Here is a 22,364-nt window from a genome sequence, read left to right as displayed (position 1 = left end):
GTTTGTATTAAAAAGCACAAAAATGAACCACTTGTAATATTAGTAGTATTTTATGAGTAATTAAAAAATACTCATATTAGCATCCCCCAGAAGGTGGACAATCCTAACTTCTGCCTAGATTATGGTCATAAGCCTCTTCTATTTCTAGTCTCAAAGGCAGTTAAAATAAGAATGAGCAGAGAGCTGCTGCTCCGGTGCCTGCATTTGTGTATTATTCATTTTAATTGGAGGAAGGCATCGCACAGTAGACTCTAACCTTTTAAAGATGGATGTGAGACTGAGTTAATAGTCTGATAAATGGAATGACAAAGGTCAAATTCACAAATCTTTTTTTGGCGTTTGATTATGCAGGTAAACCTTATAAAAGCGAAATAAGAATTTCCAATGAGAGTAAGGTTTATTTTAGGACCTGTTTTCAAGCACTAAAAATGTTTAACGTTGATATTCATCTCCTTTAATAAGCAGTTGCGAATAAGCAAATACATGGATAAGCTTTAATAAGTGATCTTTTGAATTGAGATAAACAGTTTGCTAGGATGTAAATGCATGCATATTTTTGAAAGGCCAGATTTCCAGCTGATGATAAATATTCTAAGCCAGGCACAAACCACAGGGCTATTTCACATTCTGGTTAAATTTTCCTGCTTATTATGGGCATTTGTCTGCAAGTTTATTTCAATTTATATGAACAGGACTACTTCAGTGACAGTGTAAAATGATACTGTGGATGTTACTTATGTAGGATGTGTCTGGAAAATCTGCTACTTTGATATACTTTGTGAATCTCTGTAGATAGAAAAACATAAGCCTTATTTATGATAGTATTTAAAAATTCACTAATAGTTTTGGGGGAGTTAGTATTGATGAATGCTCTTATCATTCTCAAAGTTATCCTTTAGCATCTGGGTTTTTATTCCTTTGCCTTGGAAAGAGGTGCTAGTGAAATAATTCATCTATGCTTATTATTATATACAGTGAGATATGCACTTACCTGGGCTTCAGCCCCATCAGTATAATTATCTACATTTCTCTTTATTCCTAGACAGTATCATTCATTAAAAAAGAGAGACTAACGTATTTCTCATTCAGATGAACTTTGAGAATCCAAGCTTTTGTTTAATTATTTAATGTATTTTTTAATTGGGCTAAACGTAATGCTACATTTTTGTTTGTTATTTTCTTTTTCAAGTGGTTGTTTTTTATGCTAACACCATTCTGATAGTTTATGCCATTCAATTCTTAAGAGGAACTCATTTCTCTGTTCTTATTCTTCATGCCAGAATTTGAAATATAGATTAGAGGCTGGGTGCGGTGGCTCACGCCTGTAATCCCAGCACTTTGGGAGGCCAAGGTGGGCACATCATGAGGTCAGGAGATCGAGACGGTCCTGGCTAACACGTTGAAACCCCATATCTACTAAAAATACAAAAAATTAGCCGGGCGTGGTGGTGGGAGCCTGTAGTCCCAGCTACTCAGGAGGCTGAGGCAGGAGAATGGCGTGAACCTGGGAGGCGGAGCTTGCAGTGAGCTGAGATCGCGCCACTGCACTCCAGCCTGGGCGACAGAGCAAGACTCCGTCTCAAAAAAAAAAAAAAAATATATATATATATATATATATATATATATATATATATGGATTATACAAAGTATTTGTAGAATTAACCTTACTACAATTAGCGTCAAATGGTATAAGGACTGTTGATGTAAATAGCCAAAAGATTTTCTGATAGCTTAAATTTGTTGACATATTTTTGCATTTATTTTAAGGTATGGACTGCCAATCTACAAATCTCTAAATTCAGATTTTTCAGCAAAGTTTATGTCCATGAAATAAAAATGGGAAAAAAAGTAGGCGCTTACTCTATGCCAGGTCTTGCTCTAAACTTGTTACCATTTTTTACTTATTTGTCCTTAGAACAGCCCTATATTTTTGAAGTCTGCTCAGTTTTTCCAAATGAAGAAACATAGCATAGAGCATTTTTAGCCTTCCTGAGTCCTAGCCACACTGTTAATAACAGATGGCATGCAGAGGCAGGCATGAGAAGTGCATTTTATTATGAATACCATTTACTGAGCACCTTGCGAGGTATCCAGACTACGCTACCAGGAACGTGATGTACAGATGGCTGTTTTACAAACAATGACACCAAAGGTCAGTGCTCTCTGAAAAATGTCTGGAGGATCAAGGAGCTTGTGAGTCCATACTGAGGATCAAGTTTGCCTGGTTCTAAAACCTGTGCCATTAAGGCTTATCTACATCTACTTCCATCTCAGGAGTTCTTTTCTCATGTAGAAATGAAAACTAGGCACCCTTAACCATAGTACATCCAAATGGACACTGGTGGAAATTTCTCAAACAAAAACCAAACACTTATATTTGAAAGATGGGCTGTAAAATAGTAATGGTAGCAAAAGCAGTTCCAAGAAGGTCTGGTTTAATGTATACGATCTAGATTTTTTGTGATCTTACAGAACCCTCTGGTTTAATGTATACGATCTAGATTTTTTGTGATCTTACAGAATCCTCTGGTTTAATGTATACGATCTAGATTCTCTGTGATCTCACAGAATCCTCTGGTTTAATGTATACGATCTAGATTCTCAGGGATCTCACAGAACCCTCTGGTTTAATGTATACGATCTAGATTCTCAGGGATCTCACAGAACCCTCTGGTTTAATGTATACGATCTAGATTCTCTGTGATCTTACAGAACCCTCTGGTTTAATGTATATGATCTAGATTCTCGGGGATCTTACAGAACCCTCTGGTTTAATGTATATGATCTAGATTCTCAGGGATCTTACAGAATCCTCTGGTTTAATGTATATGATCTAGATTCTCAGGGATCTTACAGAATCCTCTGGTTTTATGTATACAATCTAGATTCTCTGTGATCTTACAGAATCCAAGTAAAAGCTCAAAAAGACCAGCATCTTTGAATTATTAATATATTCTATAGCCATTTAGTCTTTGTCCACGTTATTTAACTTCACTGGACATTTGAAAATTAACACAAGTGTCACTCTTGCTCTGCATTCTTTTCTAAAGAAAACCAAGGAAACCAAGACAAAACACATATCTAGATATCTTAGAGCGCAACTGTGTGAACGGTGATAATATTGGTTTATCCTAGAAATTACAAAGCCTGACCTCAAGGTGTACAGGATGGATCTTACTGCTGGGCAACAAGGTGGCAGTGACTGTTATTGAACTCAGTATTGATCTGGTGGAAGCTGGTAGGAGAAACAACGAGATTGAACACACGGGCCCTGAGACTGGAGTGTTTCTATTTACCCCATCTGTTTTTGTATTATTTCTTCCCACATTCTCTGACAGATTTTGGTGTAATTAAGTATTTTTATTGCCCCAGTTATCCCTATTATGGGCTTATTAGGTAAGACTTTTTAATATTGTAATGGTCTCCTGGAGATTGAAACACACCTTTTATAGAGCAGAGCTTACCTTCAAATAATCTTACGTCACTTTATGTATAATATGAGAACCTGAAATGACAGGTTTCGCTGCACCCCTGCAGTGGTTTAAGGTTTGTGTTTCCTAAGAGCAAAGCTTCAGGGACATGCGTGGTGTTTCACGCCCTTCTCGTCACAGAGCCTCCGCAGTGGGGGCTGGGAGAGCTCTTTCTGGGCTCCAGCTGTGCCCCTAGCCTTTCTCATAGTCCCCTGATAGAGGCCTGTGGATGGAAGGGCACACTCCCCATGCGTCTGGGCCCGGAGCCACACAAGGCCCAGGCTCCACTTGCGGCAGTTGGTGTATATTAAGCTGATGGTTCTTTTCTGGTCGCCTTTCCCCATTGTTTTGCTGCACACATAGCATGTGGGTCTCGTCTCTTCTGGGGGAGTTTGTCCTTTAGAAATGAGGTCACCAAGCCAGGCATGGTTGCTCATGCTTATAATCCAAGCACTTTGGGAGGCTGTGGTGAGTGGATCACTTGAGCCCAGAAGCTCAAGACCAGCCTGGGCAACATGGCAAAACCTCATCTCTATAAAAACTACAAAAATTAGCCAGGCATGGTGGCCTCACCTGTAGTCCCAGCTACACAGGAGGCTGAGGTGGGATGATCAGTTGAGCCCAGGAGGCCGGGGCTACAGACAGCCATGATTGCACCACTGCACTCTAGCCTGGGAGACAGAGCAAGACCCTGTCTCCAAAAAAAAAAAAAAAAAAAAAAAAGAAGAAAAAGAAAAAGAAAGAAAAGGAAATAAGGTCACCAGAGTACCTGCCACGCAGCTCCCTGATGGGTTCAAGAAAAGCTATCATTTTATACTTCAGTATTTTTACATTGTTAATGTGGGAGGGATGTTTTATTTTGCAGATTTCTACATCCCAAGTGGATGGGATTTTTACATTGTTCTAGTTCACGGGGTTTTACAATTTAAGGATCTGAAAATTTCTCTAGTAGGTTTTAAAATTACTCTAGAGATTTTAAGGGTCTTAGGGGTTTGAAAATTGCCCTAGTTCAAAGATAGTTATACCAATACTAAAATATTTTTTAGGTTAACCGTGGAGAAGTTTTTTTTGAATGCACACTTTTTAATGAACTCTATCTATCTGTCCCCCACATAACTTTAATATAGTGATGGATTTCATCATAACTGTGAAAACATTCAGAGATGTTCACAGATAAATTACAGAATTAAATTTAATGTATATTCTTATTAAAGATTAATTATTAGCAGAATAGTTCCCTCTAATTAAGAATTGCTTTCCATTTAGAGATTGCTTACAATAGAAACTATTTTGATTTTAATATATAATAATCCTTGTTTAATAATCATATTTTTCACTTTCAGGCCTTCTTCACTAAATTTGACTATTATTATGATTCAGCTTATATGTGTTTCTGTCTTTCCAAATTATTTCTAATTTAGCTTACTTCTAACAAGACAGTGAAACATTCAATACCTCATCTAATGACATCTATCCAAAATTAATATCCTAAACCTAATCGGTATGTTTGAACTCAAGCAAAAGACTGCTGCAGTTATCCTAGCTTCTTTAGTGTTAATGTAGCTTCTTTAGTGTTAATGTATGCCACTGAGTCAAAATAGCTCCAAAGTAATTCTATGTAAGCTTTTTATTTCACTGCTTTTCTTAAAAGGTTACTTTTTCTCCTAATTGACATTCACTACTAGGAAACCCAGTGAAGTTTAACAAAATATGTTTAGAATCCATAAGATATAATATTAAGATATTCTGCAAAGCAAATTTAAGTTGCCCTTTCTTAAATAGTAGCCCAGCAGTAGACATGGTCCAGTGTGGAAGCCATGCTCCCACGTCTAAAGCTCTGCTCGTAGATACAGAAGGCTGTGCAGAGGGAACAGGGCGTCAAACATGAAACCCGTGGCAAAGGCAACCTCAGGAAGGGAGGGAGGGAGGGAGGAAAAAAAGGAAGGAAGGAAGGAAGGGAGAGAGGGAGGGAGGGTAGAAGGAAGGAAGGGAGAGAGGGAGGGAGGGAAGAAGGAAGGAAGGAAGGAAGGAAAAAAGGCAGGCAGGCAGGAAGGAAGGGAAAAGAAGCAAGGAAGGAAAGAAGGGAGGGAGGAAGGGAGGGAGGAAGGGAGGGAGGAAGGGAGGAAGGGAGGGATGAAAGAAAGGAAAGAAGGAAGTAGAAGTAGAAAATCCTGATAGAAAAGTTGCAGTATCACATTTACAATATATTCTGAATAAGGTAGGAGTTTGAATCAGTGATTTGTGGTTATGAGGAAAAAAGAGGTAACTGGAAGAAAACAAATATAACAACTCTTTCATTATTTGAATTGACGCTATTTCTTTATCAGGTGGGAGTAAAATTGAGACATTGTTTCTACATTTTTAGTATAGTTGAAAGTTCAAAGTATTACTTTTCTTTAGTCGAATGATTTTTATCATTATAAGCTAAACATAAATATTTTACTATTGTACCTGGTTTGATTCACACTTTTATATTTTGCAATTATTAACATACGTAGATAATTTTGTGATATAGTACTACTATTTCAAAGGCACTGAGTTCAAAACTTATACATGATTAAGTCATTCTTGCATGTATTTATATAATTGGTAGTTAGGTATATAGTGAAAAAATATGTCATGAACAAATAAGATCTCACTCAAAAAATACATAGTCAAACATGTAAAAAATAAGAATATCTAGATTTTTTAAGTGATAAACTGCCTTCTCTTTAAGTATTTGATGCAACATAAAAAAGTGAGTACAATAAAAAAAATTTAATTGAAAAAATTTTAAAGGCAGCCAAACCAAAGAGAAAGACATAAATATATCAGCCACCTAGATTTTTAAAATAGCCATTATTAGGCTTTACATTTAGCTTTAAATGTTCTGACAATAAAATCATAAAAGAAAATGGTATTTACTTACATAATTATCTTTTTGAAACGAAAACATAGCAATTAAGAGAGATAAGCTCTTAGTTCTATATTCTAAAAGGTACTTGTTTGTGAGAATATAGTCTTTTAAAAATTTTTCTAGAAAATATAGAAGTGATCTTTATGTCTCAATTTTTATAGTTTGTTTATCGTTTGTTTTTTGAGACAGAATCTCACTCTGTGGCCCAGGCTGGAGTGCAGTGGCGCGATCTCAGCTCACTGCAGTCTCAACCTCTTGGGTTCAAGCAATCCTCCCACCTCAGCCTTTGGAGTAGCTGGGACTGAAGGCAAATGCCACCACACCCAGCTAATTTTTTGTATTCTTAATAGAGACAGGGTTTCACCATGTTGCCCAGGCTAGTCTCAAACTCCTGAGCTTAAGCCATCTTCCCACCTCAGCCTCCCAAAGTGCTGGGATTCCAGGCTTGAGCTACTGTGCCTGGACTCTGTCTCAATTTTTGATATAATGTTGGGAACATAATATAATCAACTGAATTAATTTCTGCAGGTGGCTATGCTGATGATTACCTTGGGCAATGGAATATTACTGTGAAGTCATGTTTCTTATGAATGTACCATTAAAATACTTCCTTGATTCTTGTTTTCACTGATGTATGAGCTCCATTTCATTTCCTCGTCTCAAAACAGGTACTTAGAAGGAAGTATCTAAATGAGGATTAAAATTCTGGAAAATGCCTTATGTCCTTTGAAATAAAACATACTAAACATTTTTAGCAGGACGTTGCCATAATTGAGTATAGATCACTTGGATTAGCCCCCTATAATTACAATAATCCTTATAAGCACATTGAAATGATTAATACATGCTTTAATGGCACTTTAATATTACATTAACACTACTGAGGAGAGTTCTTAATTTGAATTTTGGTGAACATGAGTAACATCACAGGAAACGTGATAGATAGAGAAAGCAGAACTCCAATATAGCGAGTGTGTTTACAAAGACGTCATTCTGTGCACTGAGATGAGAGCTTACTACCTCCAACAGAGGAAGCACCATATAAACCAGCATTCATCCAATAGTGTAATAAGTAATCTTAATTGCCTCATGTTAAGACACTTACTGCATTTATTTCTATGTTAATCACTCCATAAGATCTTTTTCCACATATTCATTTCAAAAAATTTTCCTAAGACCCACCTTCAACTTCACAGTTTGGCCAGAAAGAATGCATTCCTGTGTCCTATTAAAATTGCTTTCATTAACATCAATCAATGATTATTCATATCTCTCTCATCCCTACTATTCTAAGTGCATCAAGGACCATGGAAATATCTAAAACAATGTAAATTCTGGCTTCTGTCTTACATCACAGAGAATTCCAGAGCCTCTTCTGGGAATGTGAAGTCACTTCTACAATATTATTTTAGGCATTCAATATTTATTTGTGTGTTGAGTGTAACACAAAAAACTAATAACAGATTAAAACTTTACTCCTACCGGTGATATTTTGGCATTTTAACAATTACTCAAGGTAAGGGACAGGTGCAAAATAAATTACGTAATCACATGGTGCTTCAGTTGACTTCCTTCCTAAATAAAGTGATTGAAATCAGGTTGTCCTCCGCAAGTCTTTGGAGTTTCAAGTTCTAATGTATTTGACAAGGCGGGGGCAGGGGTGGACTTATCCTACAATCACTTCTTGGGACAGCCACTTACGATTACCTCAGTTATTTAAGAGGTAGGTCCTATCAGTAACGTCGCATACTTACGAGCGGACCTCCTGGTTATTGCTTCAGAAAATCACAATCATGAAATAAATGTTGCCGCTTCTCATTCCACTGTTGTTTTAGAATGTTGCCCGTGTGGGAAAGGGTTTCATTGGAAATTGACAATTGCCATTGGATTCATCTGCCCTTGTGCCTCATGGGAGACGGTGTTTGGTTTGTTTTTCATTAGGAATGACCTTCACAGAGTGCACGTGGGCCTTCCTCCCATCTCGCCTGAGGGTGATTCTTTCTCCATTCCCCTTCCCTGTCCCCCTTAAGTGTCCTGTAGTTTCCTTACGTGCACCACCAATTATGCACACTCCACTCACATGTCCTGCCGTGCCCTCGACTCTGTAAGTAGAGTCACAACCAGGCAACAAGATCAATGTGGTCTCTGCTAATTTCAAATTTAAATTCTTGAGGTGGGGGCACAATTAGAAAGAAAACACCTAAATCTGGTTATAGGTTATGATAAGCACCTTGAAGCAAATTGGCAGGGTTCTGAGGTGCAGATGACAGCGGTACCTCAGATTAAAAGTATCCCTAGAAAAAAATGAGCAGTAGTCAGCCATAAAAACACTTAGGAAAAAAATGCTGTAGTCAAAGTAAAATATCAATACAGAGACCCCAGGTGGAAAAGAAGCCAGCACATTTGTGAAACAAAACAAACAAAAATGTAGAACAAGGAAGGGCTGTAAGCAGTCAGAAAAGGAAGAAAAGGAAAGAAGGTTGAAAAAGGGGCCAAGAGCCAGAGTGTGCAGTACGTTGTAGCCCAGGATTTATTCTAAGAATAATTGGAAGTCATTGATTCTACATAGTTCTGAGACAGGCAAGGAGCTCAATTTACTGCATAAGGGAACTCTCAGGATTTTGTAGATACTTTAGTTTTTAAGTGAGTTTACTTTCATTAAATATAATATGATTTAGTTAAGTCTAGCCTTTGGAAACAGAAGTGTTCTACAGAAAGGGAAAATTGTTTAGTCACAGTGGGTTTCTGAGCCCAAATATAGAGACACAGGATGCAAAATATTTAACAAGTATTAAACTGGCATTATCTGAGCACACATATATCCTCTATTCCCAAATAATGGATAAATCTAAAAGATGATACTACAGATAATATATTTCAATAGAGACCTAGATACAGAAGTATATTGTCTCATTGACAAGTTGTGCTCACTTGAAAATTATGATTATTCTATTTTTTTAAATCATTCCTTTGGTTTCAGGATATTCTTACTAGCTTTAGAATTAATGATGTTTTTCTACCAAATTTATGTCTTGGATGTTAAAACTTGAAAGAATTCTCTATTCTACAGTAGGTCTTGCAAATGTTTCATGGTAAGTAACTAGGGAATAAAGACTCTAGACATGGAATAAGTAATGACTAGTGGCTCTGTGACTTAGCCAACCACCAACTAATCATTTATGAAAACCTCAGTCCTGTCATACTTTTGATCAAGGCTCTAGACACAGGGGAGTGGACTTGAGACATGTAAGTGGGGTTGAGATGGGTGGTGAGTAAAGTTTTGAGTGTTAAAAAGGGAAATAGTGTTTGAAGTGGAAATCAGGCTGGGCTGCTTGGAGTCCCCCCACTTTCTGTCACCAGGTTGTCTATTCTTTACTTCCTGTTGAATAAGTAAAAATGAAGTAAAAGCTTTCTTTCCCAATGGCCTTCTATCACAGTTCACCAGGAAGTCATGCGATACTTTGTAAGGGATCTGTAATTGGCATTCAAGCCTTTTTAACACTATCTGGTTAGGGCACTTGTTTATTTCTCATTTTAAAATATCTGTTTCCCCAAATCTTGTCATTCTCATGAACTATAATCATAAATTTCAAGTGATCTTTCTGTCCTTGACTTTTTTCAACACAACACCATGCTCAGATTTATTCCAAAATGTCACTTTGATCAGATCATTAATTATATCCTGCTAAAAATCCTTCAGTGGTTCAACATTGTGTGCCTGCTTTATTACAGCATTTCTAAGTCATGTGGCAACTAGTTCATCACCCAAGTGTGTTGACTCGTTTGTTTTCATGTGATTTAATTATTAGGTAATAATATCCAATCAGTGGGAAAATGCTTTAAAGAAATCAGGGATAGATTCTGTGACTATATCTTGTTTTCAATAGTCCATTTTAAAGAAAAACTTACATAGTTTACTATTTTAAAGTGTGAACAATTTTTGATCTTCACATGTTTATGAACTGCTTTGTATTTCCTACAGTTGTGCATGATCCATGGATTAATTGAAAATTAAATTCACAATGGCCATTCAAGATCAATCTTTAGGAGCTCATGCTAAAGAATGAGAGAGCTGTAAACAAAAGACTTAAAATGCATAGTCTGTGCTATGGGAGGGTAAAGCACAAATTAGAGGTGCTGTTAGAAATAAAGCTCAGGCCGGGCGTGGTGGCTCAGGCCTGTAATCCCAGCACTTTGAGAGGCTGAGGCAGGTGGATCACAAGGTCAGGAGATCGAGACCATCCTGGCTAACACAGTGAAACCCCGTCTCTACTAAAAATACAAAACAATTAGCCGGGCATGGTGGCGGGCGCCTGTAGTCCCAGCTACTCTGGAGGCTGAGGCAGGAGAATGGTGAGAACCCGGGAGGTGGAGCTTGCAGCGAGCTGAGATCACACCACTGCACTCCAGCCTGGGCAACAGAGCAAGACTCCGTCTCAAAAAAAAATTTAAAAAAAAAGAAATAAAATTCAGAGTCGTAAAGAAAAACGAGCACTCAAACAAAGGATTTCTCAGCAAAGCAAATTTACTTTTGCGCAGAAGGGTGCTTCTAGCAGGGCTGGCTGCCACAGCAGCACCCCAAACAAAGGAGAGTAGAAGCTTTTATTCCTAATGCGACTCCTGCACCTGTGTCCTTTCCCCATTGGCTGGGGTCGGACCGCACAATTTAGACTCAATTGGCTAAACATTTAAACTTTCTTAGATGAGGTGGGCGTGTGATGGGAGAGAGGGGAGAGGAGGAAGGGGTCATCCACAGAGGACTAGAGAGCCAGCCCATTCTCACATAAGGAAAGGAATGTGAGCTGGGGCTGTGGCATGTCTGGGCATGTAGCGAAACCAGAAAGAAAAAAGGAGAAGAAAGTGGGGGGTACTTGGAATTAGAGAATAAGAAGCTGAGCAGGCTGTTTGAAAAGAAACTGTGCCATATCTCACAGGTGCCTTGTTCAAACTTGTGCTATATTTCTAGCTCACAGGTGCCTTGATCAAACTTGTGCTATATTTCTAGCTCTAGACTCCGTGGGCTCCCCAGTCCTTTTTATTGTGATAAAAATATAAACAACATGACATCATGTTAACTATTGTTAAGTGTACAGTTCAGTGGTATTAAGTATATACACATTGTTTTGTAGCCAGTCTCTACAATGTTCACATCTTGCAAAACTCTACACTCATTAAACACTAATTCTTTCTATCTGCTACCCCTAGCCCTAGGCAATCACTTTTCCACTTTTTTTTCCTATGATGTCGACTACTAGAGATAGTTTATACGAGTGGAATCATACAATATTTGTCTTTTTTTATGACTGGCTTATTTCACTTAGCAGCAGAATGTAGACTTTTCACTCCATTGTTTTCTTTTTCATGTTTGATGTAGTCACATTTGTATATTTTTGCTTTTGTTGCCTGTGACTGTGGTCTCATATCAAACAATCAATGCCAAATCCAAAGTCCTGAAACTTTTCCCCTGTGGTTTCTCCTAGCATGTAAACAAGGCTGTACTGTTTGGGGTGGAGTCTGTAATTCACTGAGATGCATGATTCCTACCCACGTGTAATAGAGAGGCTATGTCATTTCCTGGTTTATGACCTTGAATACATTACTTACCATCTGCCCATGAATGAGGATGCTGGTCCAGGTTGTTGGTGGGTGGTACCTAGACCAAAATAGTCCTGTGACCAGAGAAATTTTGGAAACCATGTATTAAATAAACTTGATGAGAGTTCATCACTGTAGTTTCTCTGCACCAGTAAAATGCTAATATAATTTGTGAGCCCCTGAGAGAGAGAGAGAGAACATTTTACTTCCCCCGAAGGTATTTTGTCACTTCTCTTGTCACCAGACACACACTCCTTTATGCTTTGAAGAGACTGCAGGATGTAACAAGTGGAAATAATAGAAATAGCATTTATGATATATGTCAAACCTGCCAACAGTTTACAGATGAGACAAAATCTTTTTACCTCTACAATCTAAACTTCCCAGATGATAAATAAAACAGTAGTATCTTTTCTTTTCATAAGGTACTATGTTATTAATGGCGTTTTCCCTATATATATATATTTGTGTGTGTGTGTGTGTGTGTGTGTGTGATGAAGACTTACTGACTCCTTACACACTGTGGCATAGAAGTCTGGGTGCAGAGGTACACATTTATAGTTGTCTATAATCATGGCATTTGACATTTACTTCCTCCATTGTCAGGCTCACATGATGTCTCCTTGGGTGACTTGATTTCTTTCTTCACCCATGTTCCAGCACATTATCTCAACTTCAATGCAATTTTTCGAATTAAGAGTTTACAAAAATAATCAGCAGCACCTCTGTGTTAGAGTGTACCATACCTACACGCATCTAGAAAAAGAGGAATTTTCATCTGTGTGTGGTGTGCCAAAGAATAATTATTTAGTTAATTACAATAAACACTACAGCCAACAAGTTGTTTTCTTTTCAAAATTAGAAAATAACCACTTATGTTCCACATAGTGTTCATGGTCTACCTGGGTGTTGAATACTCAGGTGTCTGTATGTGCCTATATTTTGATTTCTTGACCCTGTTTCATGCTACTCCTCTATTAATCTCTTCACTTGGGTCTGCTTCCCTAACTCTCTGCTTATCAACTTTTTTGTTTTGTGCTCTCTAGTTTGAAATATCTTTTTTTTTTTTTCTAATTGTGATGTTTGAAAACCTTACACTCTGCCAGTCATGCACAATTGAGAAAAATTGCCCAAGGTCATTTCAGTTCATAATATTTACAAAAGTCCCATTTGTCCTGTTTTAAGTATTTGATTAAAATTGCATGTTTATCATGTGTTCTAAAATCATTTTCATTTGGAAGATTTAAGCAAATTCTTCTCAGAATTTTGCCTGATGGATTTAGAAAAACGGCTACAATAAATTCCAGGGACCTGATGAGGCTGATTGTTATATTCTGATTCTTAATGCTCACATTTTATGATCGTAGTAGGTGAAGCCATTAAACTATTTTTGGTCAAATTAGGACACTCATCTTCTTAACGGCTGTGTTTTAGATTCTTTGCTTTCATAGGCTAGATTCATGGGGTTTAAAAACTTCTCTTGCTACATTCTACATCTAGTTGCAATTTTACATAGAAGCATATTTGTAAATGTCCAAATTTTAACATTGGAATTGCCCACAAAATGTATCAGTGGATAATATTGTATAAAACACTATGGTACATAAGACCCGCCTCCTTTTCCACTTCCTGTGTTTTGTTCTTTCTTGTTTAAGTGTTTTTAAATGTTTAGATTGCACAAAAATTACCTTTATGTTGTCTTCACATTTAATCAGGGCGCCTGGGCATTGACAGTCATGTATTAGGTTGTCACAAAAATAATTGTGGTTTTTGCCATTAAAAGTGATAGCCAACCTAATAGTTTGTGAACCACCTTTTTTTTTTTTTTCTTTCCAAGATGGAGTCTTGCTCTGTCACCCAGGCGGGAGGGCAGTGTGCGATCTCAGCTTACTGCAACCTCCACCTTCTGGGTTTAAGCAATTCTCCTGCCTCAGCCTCCCAAGTAGCTGGGATTACAGGCACATGTCACCACGCCTGGCTAATTTTTGTATTCTTAGTAGAGACGGGGTTTCACCCTGTTGGCCAGGCTGCTCTGGAACTCTTGACCTCGTGATCGACCTGCCTTGGCCTCCCAAAGTGCTGGGATTACAGGCGTGAGCCACCATGCCCGGCCCTGTGAACCACCTTTTAAAGAAACATTGCTTCATCCCATATGATATATTATCGTTTATGTTATAAAGGATATGTATGCTATGATTTGAAAGAAGTAGAAATTATTTCTCTTGAAAATTTTGCTAAACAATATGACAGCTTACTTTTTCCCAGATATCTCTGCTTCTGGAAAATTAATCTAGAATATTCCTATCATAGTTATGTTTTGTAACTTCTTTTTAGTCTACCTTAAGAATAAATAATTCTTTTTATTTGTATATGTCTTCCTAGATACCTACGTTTTGTGTGTAAATCAATACTTATAAATGTCTCTTTCTATAGGTTTGCCCATTATTTATGTGATACTGCTACCCCTGGCTTGATAATATGAGAGATCGCTTTCAATCAATGCAAACATCTTTCTTCTAAAACACTTCAGGAAAGGGAGACTTGTTGATTAGCATTCTCTTTTTATTTTTATTTTTTATTTTTTTTTTTGAGATGGAGTCTCACCCTGTTGCCCAGGCTGGAGTGCAGTGGTGTGACCTCGGCTCACTGCAACCTCTGGTTCCCAGGTTCAAGCGATTCTCCTGCCTCAGCCTCACGAATAGGTGGGACTACAGATGCACACCACCACACCTGGCTACTTTTTGCATTTTTAGTAGAGACGGGGTTTCAGGGCCATGTTGGCCAGGCTGGTCTTGAACACCTGACCTCAGGTGATCTGCCTGCCTCAGCCTCCCAAAGTGCCTGGATTACAGGCATGAGTCACCATGCCCAGCCTAACAAAGATGATGTGATAAGAAGTATCATACATAATTCTTTTTAAAATTCTTTTTTTTAGAAGTACATGATTCTTTTTAAAAATCTAAAAAGAGATATATGTACACATGTATGGACTCAAGCTTACCTTCTACATGGTTCATATTTATTACCAAACACCACCCTGCCTACTTCCTGTCATATCATATTTGTTTCACATTTTGACTAACACAGTGAATAAATATAAATAGTCTAATTTTTTCTGTACCAAAAATTCGTCAGTAGATGACCTTCTGTCCCCTAAAGGTCAGAAGGTTCACTGCCTTGTCTTCTATGTTATTGTCTACATTCCCCATCTCCTTTCTGGTATTTCTGTTTCGGAGCCATTCTGTAGATCATTGATTTCTCTCTCAAAAGGTTTCACCCCATTCCTAAAAAGCTCAGAGCTCTCCTGTGCTCCACTCTTGCCCTATTTTAACATCCCCGTCACTGTCCTGTCTGTCAAGCCCAGCTGTCATCTGCCCCTGCATCTGACACACCTTTACCAACAAAAAAACCACTGTTCTCCCAGCACTTTACCAACAAAAAAACCACTGTTCTCCCAGCACTTTGGGGAGGCTGAGGTGGGCGGATAACGAGGTCAGGAGATCAAGACCACCCTGGCTAACATGGTGAAACCCCGTCTTTACTAAAAATACAAAAAAATTAGCCAGACGTGGTGGCGGGTGCCTGTAGTCCCAGCTACTCGGGAGGCTGAGGCAGGAGAATGGCGTGAACCTGGGAGGCGGAGCTTGCAGTGAGCTGAGATCGCACCACTGCACTCCAGCCTGGGCGACAGAGTGAGACTCTGTCTCAAAAATAAATAAATAAATAAATAAATAAAAAATAAAAAGAAAACACTGTTCTCATGGTGAATTGAATTACTCCTAGTGTTGCAGGCGCATTAGTGCATCTTTATGAGAGAAATGCAAAGTATGGAAAATACTTGGGCTCTGATCATATCAATCGCTTACGCACTTTGTCACTCCGTTTAATATAATAGCAGGTTTAAATAATATTGATAAAAATATTCTTACACATACCAGGTATTAATCTCTTTGCATTCTTAGCTTCTAACATACTGGGTGTGTAGTGACACTGGCGAAGGAAGAAGAAAAGATGGTTCTTTTTACATTTCAAATATTGTGCTCTGCATAGAACTGCTTCCTGAGTCTGGCCATGTTAAACACCGGTCAAAATGGTGTTTTTGTGTGTTTTTATTTTATTCATTTATTTATAATTAATTATAAATTAATTATAATTCCTTAAATGCCAGATATAAATGCAAGTTTTTTTTCCCCCAGAGGATCAATTGAATAGAATTCAAGAAAGGAGAAAATGACAATAAATCAATATGTAATAACTGCATATAAATCAATATATAATAAATAAAAACATATCATATCTTATGGGTAAAACACGCAAGTTTAGTAACTGGACTTTAATATGAATTGTAATGTTTCACTTTTCAAAATATTTTGTCTTGATATTTGGAACCTGTTTTTGTAATCGATATTCTTCATTCTGTGACACATGGGGTGTCCTTGAAGTATCGCAGAACGATGATGACTTAGTATCACCCTAAAGTAGATTTTTGGTATTCCCGACTGTAGTTAGAAATGTACCTGTATTTTAAGTATACATTTTTTTCAGGGGGAAATAAAAAACTCAGAGATGTATGGTAGATGACCTTGCTAATATGTGGTAGGAAAGAAAAGATGGGATTTAAATGTAGTAATCTATATTCTAAAGTTAAAACAAAAGATTTTAGACTTACATTAGTAAAACAAGTTAAAGGCCTAAGTGATTGTATATATTTTTTCATATTTAGCAGTTTTATCTTCTATGTAAAGCCCCAATGGCTTGAAAATCTGTGGTAGGAATAAAAATATATTGCTGCTTAATGCTTATGGTACTTCATAATTCTAAAAATACAGACATTTAAGGAAAAATGTATTTCAACTTAGAAAAAGTTCATGGCACTCCTCCTACCTACTCATTCTATACAGAATCAATGGGTTCTGTGGCCTGACATTACTCGGCTAGTTTATGTACCACTGCTTTCCATTCTGACCTGGATTCCATAGCATCGGATTCTCAAATGAACAATCCCAGTACTGTAAGATGAAAACACTTCTCTCTCTCCATTTCACCCTCTCAGATTTGGGGAAACACTTGGCAAGCTGGTGAAGGATTTGGGATGGTGTTGCCTCCAACTCAGTAGGTCTGGGGTTGGCACTGATGAACACATCTCTTACAGGCCCCAACATCAAGGCAGTGGAGGAAATGTACTGTTAGCTCAACACGCACAAGACATCAGGCTCATATACACCGACACACCGACCTGTGCACCTCTGCAGCCAGGCTGACTTCACTTTGCCTTTTGTTTAATATCAGGCACAAGGAGCCTGGCTATGAGGGTCTGGTGGGGACTGGAGTTAGTATAATGCGTCTGGCACAGTGACAGCCATGCAGGGATGACCTAGGGTTTCCCTTGACCTTGGTGCTGACTCTGTAGCTTCGACTCAGAGCTGCTTCCTGAGCGGGCACTGCGTGAGTCACACTGGGTCTCCTGCTTGGTGGCCGCTGGTTTTGAAGTTCTTAATCATTTTATCTTTGCACTTGTGCTTTTTTTTTTTTTTTTTCTTTTTCCAAAAGTGAAGTCTGGTGAGACGTGGAGCAGGCATGAAGCAGATGAAGCAGAGAATGCCGACTGGCCTGAGGGCAGAGCCCCGCGTGGGGACCAGCCCCATGGGCAGTGCAGGCAGCTGCGTCCTGTCCATGCCTGGGGACCACTAGCATGGGGCTGCCCCTGAGTGGACCTGTTCTCCTGCTGGTTGTTTTTTTTTTTGTGTGCTTCTGATTAAAGCCCTACTCACCTCCTCCACCCCAGCTTCCTTTCTGAGAGTCCCAGTCAATTAAGTAATCTGATAAGTTCACTCCTGTTGGTGTGAAGTACAAGAACTAAAGTGTGAATCCAAGGCCACATAAAGAATGTGAAACTGGCCTACCTAGAGAAGCCTTTCTCCACTATTTCTTCATGACATGTTAGCATAATGGAATAAATTATTCGTATTCAACAAGCCCTTGCACCATTTCAAATGCATTTTTTAATTAAATGGAATTAATATATCCATCAACATCCATTGCTGTACACTTTAGATCCTCAGAACTTGCTCATCTCATAATGGAAAGTTTGTACCTTTTGATAAACCAAAATCAATTTTTGATTCTACAAAATATGATAGCTGCATATCTTGTTTATTCTTATGATAAAGGATTTATACAGAGAGGTTTCAGTGTTTTAGAATTAGTTTATCTGATACTTTAGGCTGAGTTCCAATATTATATGATGCCTTTAAAAAAATCCGTGAGTATCTTAATTGAATGCAATTCATCTAGGAAAGTGCAGGATTACAGCTTTAGGTTCTGTAAATATTGTTTCTGTTTAATGAAGAACAGACTGTTCATGAGATCCTTTTTTGTTATCTTTAAGAGAAGAGAGAGATTGAATATAAAATATTTTTTCTCATTTTTTTTTGTAGAAGAACAGAATTCCCAGAGTCACACATAATTTTTTTTTTATAAAGACTGCTAAGTATGCTTGAAAAACAAAAGTAAGAGGGCAATATCCTGGAGTTTTACGTATCATAAAAACACAATTTTTGAAGAGACTTTTTACAATATGTGTATATTGAAGTTGGGATCTTTTATACTCAATGTGGAAGTAACAAATTTTGTTATTGAAATCAAAGCCTTGATTCACTGTGTAATGAAAATAAGATAATTTAATTTTTAAGAATTAACTCATAGCTCTGATTTAAAGGTACTCAAAGTCTTCTTGGTAGAAAAACAAGAGAAAGAGTTGAAGTCTTTGTTCATTTCTACAGAAGGAGAGCAATAGAAATAAACTTTGGTTATTCAAATGGTAAGAATATTGTTTACATCATATAATTTCTAGCATTTGTCTTTGCATTTCTAGCTGTAGGTCTTGCTGCATGCCAAGAACCAGCCCTCCCCAGCAACAGCATCAAAATCGGAGATCGGTACATGGTGAATGACGTGCTCTCCTTCCAGTGCGAGCCCGGGTACACCCTGCAGGTATCCTTCTTCTCAGTGCTCAGGATTAACACACATGGTCATCTTTGTGCAGCTCTCTTAAAGCCAAAGCCCTCACTTTGTACCCAGAAAGCGAATTTGGTTTTCCTCACTCAGTTTGTGAACCATACTATTCATATTAAATCATGCATGTTGGTCATCTTTGTTACCATTTGGAAACAGCTTTTACGTGATAAAGTACTCTTTCAAAGCTAAGCATTCTATTTTTCACAGTTGTTTTATTTCAAAATATATGTGTTCCCAATAACTATGCACAGAGCATTCTGGGGCAAAATATCAACACTGTCTCTTTGAAAGTCCTCTCCTGGCAGCCAATAATTGAATCTGCTTCTGAACGTGCATGTCCACCTCAGCAAACTGTTCTCATCATTCAGTATAAGTCATCATTAATGCCCTCTTTGGGCTAGGTAGATAAGGCACCAAAATAAAACATTTAAGTAAGTTTTAAAAACTATTAAGTAGAAGTTTTTAAATGAACTTTTACTATCTTCTATATAAAGAGGGTTTTTTTTTTTTTTCTGAGAGGGAGTCTCGCTCTGTCACCCAGGCTGGAGTGCAGTGGCATGATCTCGATCTTGGCTTACTGCCAGCTCTGCCTCCTAGATTCAAACTATTCTCCTGCCTCAGCCTCCCAAGTAGCTGGGATCACAGGCACCTGCCACCACACCCGGCTACTTTTTGTATTTTTAGTAGAGATGGGGTTTCACCATGTTGGCCAGGCTGGTCTTGAACTCCTGATCTCAGGTGATCCACCTGCCTTGGCCTCCCAAAGTGCTGGGATTACAGGTGTGGGCTACCGTGTCCAGCCAAGAGTTTTTTATATAAAAGTTTTGATGAATGATTTATAATCTAATGTATGGCAAGAGTAGTCATTTTTCTCTTATTATTTATTATTAATATTTTCTAGTTTAACCATGAGTAAGCCTACTCTCAGAATAGTGTCTATCACTTAGCATAATTATTATATAATTCTCCCTGCCAGCAATAAGAATTGATAATCAAAACATGTATATTCTAAAGTCAGGAGAAATATATAAATAGATTGACATTACAGCTCTTCAGTTAATTCAGGTAATAGAATATTTTAGCTGTATGTTTATAATGACACTGAAACTGATAGGTTTTAAAGGAAAATTGTTTAGCCATGTTCTTATATGCAGAGTTGGAACACTACAGCAGTGAAATAACACCACTGTGTGGAATTCAATTTCTGCATGTACATTGGGGTAAATATTGTGTAGCACTGAATCAAGTTAAGAGCAAGAACAGGGGCTGGCAAATACTGAATGCTAAAGGGGTGCATTACCAACTGCTTTATATACAAAATCTCACTACTCCTGATCAACCATGGGACATAGGTACCATGTGATGTATGCTTTCAGCTTAGAGAAAATATCTGTGGAATAACTGGCACACCTTAGTAAAGGAAAACTATTGTTGCTGTTATTAGAAACCAATATCAATGTATAAAGCCACCTTCATAAGAACAAACCTACAACTTACATTATAACACCACCTTGGTGGGTACCACAATAATTGTAACTCTGCAAAAAGATGGGCAGCAGAACGAGAGTCTCTGTAGTGGAAACTGTAGTGAGTAAGGACTCCTGAAAGTTGGGCTACCTCAGTAAGTTTGTAAACAAACACACTTAGGCTATTCAGGCTGAATCTTTAAGACACAATGTTCCTGATCCACCTGATATGTCAGAAAGAATTATCCTAGGCCGGTTGCAGTGGCTCACACCTGTAATCCCAGCACTTTGGGATTCCAAAGTCAGAAGACTGCTTGAATCCAGGAGTTTGAGACCAGCCTGGGCAACACAGTAAGACACCATCTCTACAAAAAATACAAAAATGAGCTGGGCATGGTGGCGCATTCCTGTAGTCCCAGTTATTTGGGATGCTGAGGTGGGAGGATCGCTTGAAACAGGAGGCAGAGGTTGCAGTGAGCCGAGATTGCACCACTGCACTCCAGCCTAGGTGACAGAGCAAGACCCTGTCTTAAAAAAAGAAAAAAAAAAGAATTATCTTTCATATCTCAAGGATCTCATTTAGAGGGACACCTCAATCTATACTGACATGCTGTTTTTGTGCCTTGTTCGGGGCTTGCTTTATAATTTCCTGAAATCAGGTAAATATCATGTTTCCTCCATTCTCCCTCAAATTCCCAAACTTTAATATTTGCTCTTGCTCATGGATGTTCGTCTTCTTTCTACCTGATGGTGAGACTTTGCAGTTTCTGTTGCCGTTCTTTTACAAGTGATATTATGACAGCTCTCGGAGAAGAAAATAGAAATAATTCTTTACTAAAGAAATTTCTTATAATGGATTATTGAATACGTTGCTTAGGGACACAGGCCTGTGGATGTACTTCTGCACAGTCCAATCAGACCGTTTATTAGCTCTGTTTTTCAAATGCAAACTAAGCTGTGTTTCTTTTCTTCGTTACAAACAATGCCAAGCTTTGAGTTTGCAAGCTGCTGTTTGTCATTCACATGAGCAAAAAAGGATTCTGGATTTTTTTTTTAATTGCTAACAACTGACAATTTTACTAACACATTAATATATTTGGAACAACAGATGCATCAATTACATATTAGTCATGAAAAGCATTGTTCCTTGCATAGTTCACACGTGAGTGCCTATAAATATATATGCCTAGTGAGATTCAGGGGCCTGCCATGACATCACATGCTGAAAGTAAATCCTGAATATTGGAATGATGTATGACTTCCATCTTCTCTCAACTTGTTTCAATGGTCTTTTTAAACGTAAAAAAGAAAATTCCCATTGGTGTAAAAACTAGTAAATAAATGCACAGGGTCCTATCTGTCTGGTTTTGATTTATTAGAAAACTTGTAGGTAGAATCACTCATCAGAAATGTTTATAACAAAATGAATAGCAGAATATTACCTAGATTGGTAATAAATGACCATTTTATTGGTAGTCTCTGATGAAAATTTTTTGAGACTTTTGAACTCTATGTTTTTCCCTATTTCAGAAGGAAGTTTATAAGGATAATTTAATGCGTCAGAGAATGGGGATACAGAGTGTAAATGCCAGCAGCACAAAGTTACTTGGAGTATCTTCTTTAAAATTAAATATAGTCTTCTTTACTGTAACTACTTTTAAAAATATCAAGAGGTATGAGAAAGTTAGTTTTGTGGCGGGTGGATTGAGTATGAAATGTTTGAGAGCTTAGGGAATCGGTTTGCCATTGATAACTGCATTAGTGCAAACGCTTGTTTGATGCGTTCCCAGTGTGGCTGGAATTATTTAACATACATTGAATATTGTTTTTCAATTGCCTCTATGCCAATTGTGGGTGGCAAATGGAAATTTATGAAATAAGCAAACCTGGCTGATAAGGCCACCGAGTCACGATCAGGAA

The 22,364-nt window shown here is 37.9% G+C and overlaps 1 protein-coding gene across 1 annotated transcript in view; it reads left to right on the top strand.

Moving 5' to 3' along the window:
- The window catches only part of CSMD1 (CUB and Sushi multiple domains 1), a 2,063,616-nt gene that overhangs the window by 1,825,337 nt on the left and 215,915 nt on the right, over positions 1 to 22,364 (top strand). The window contains exon 38 of the mRNA XM_024251429.3: positions 18,836 to 18,954. Coding sequence (XP_024107197.3) covers positions 18,836 to 18,954 — 119 coding nt within the window. The remainder of the gene's footprint in view (positions 1 to 18,835; positions 18,955 to 22,364) is intronic.

This window comes from Pongo abelii, chromosome 7 (assembly GCF_028885655.2).
Source record: "Pongo abelii isolate AG06213 chromosome 7, NHGRI_mPonAbe1-v2.0_pri, whole genome shotgun sequence".
In the NCBI taxonomy this organism is placed as follows: domain Eukaryota; kingdom Metazoa; phylum Chordata; class Mammalia; order Primates; family Hominidae; genus Pongo; species Pongo abelii.
Note: the sequence above shows the minus strand (reverse complement) of the source record. Positions and strands in the feature narration are given on the sequence as shown.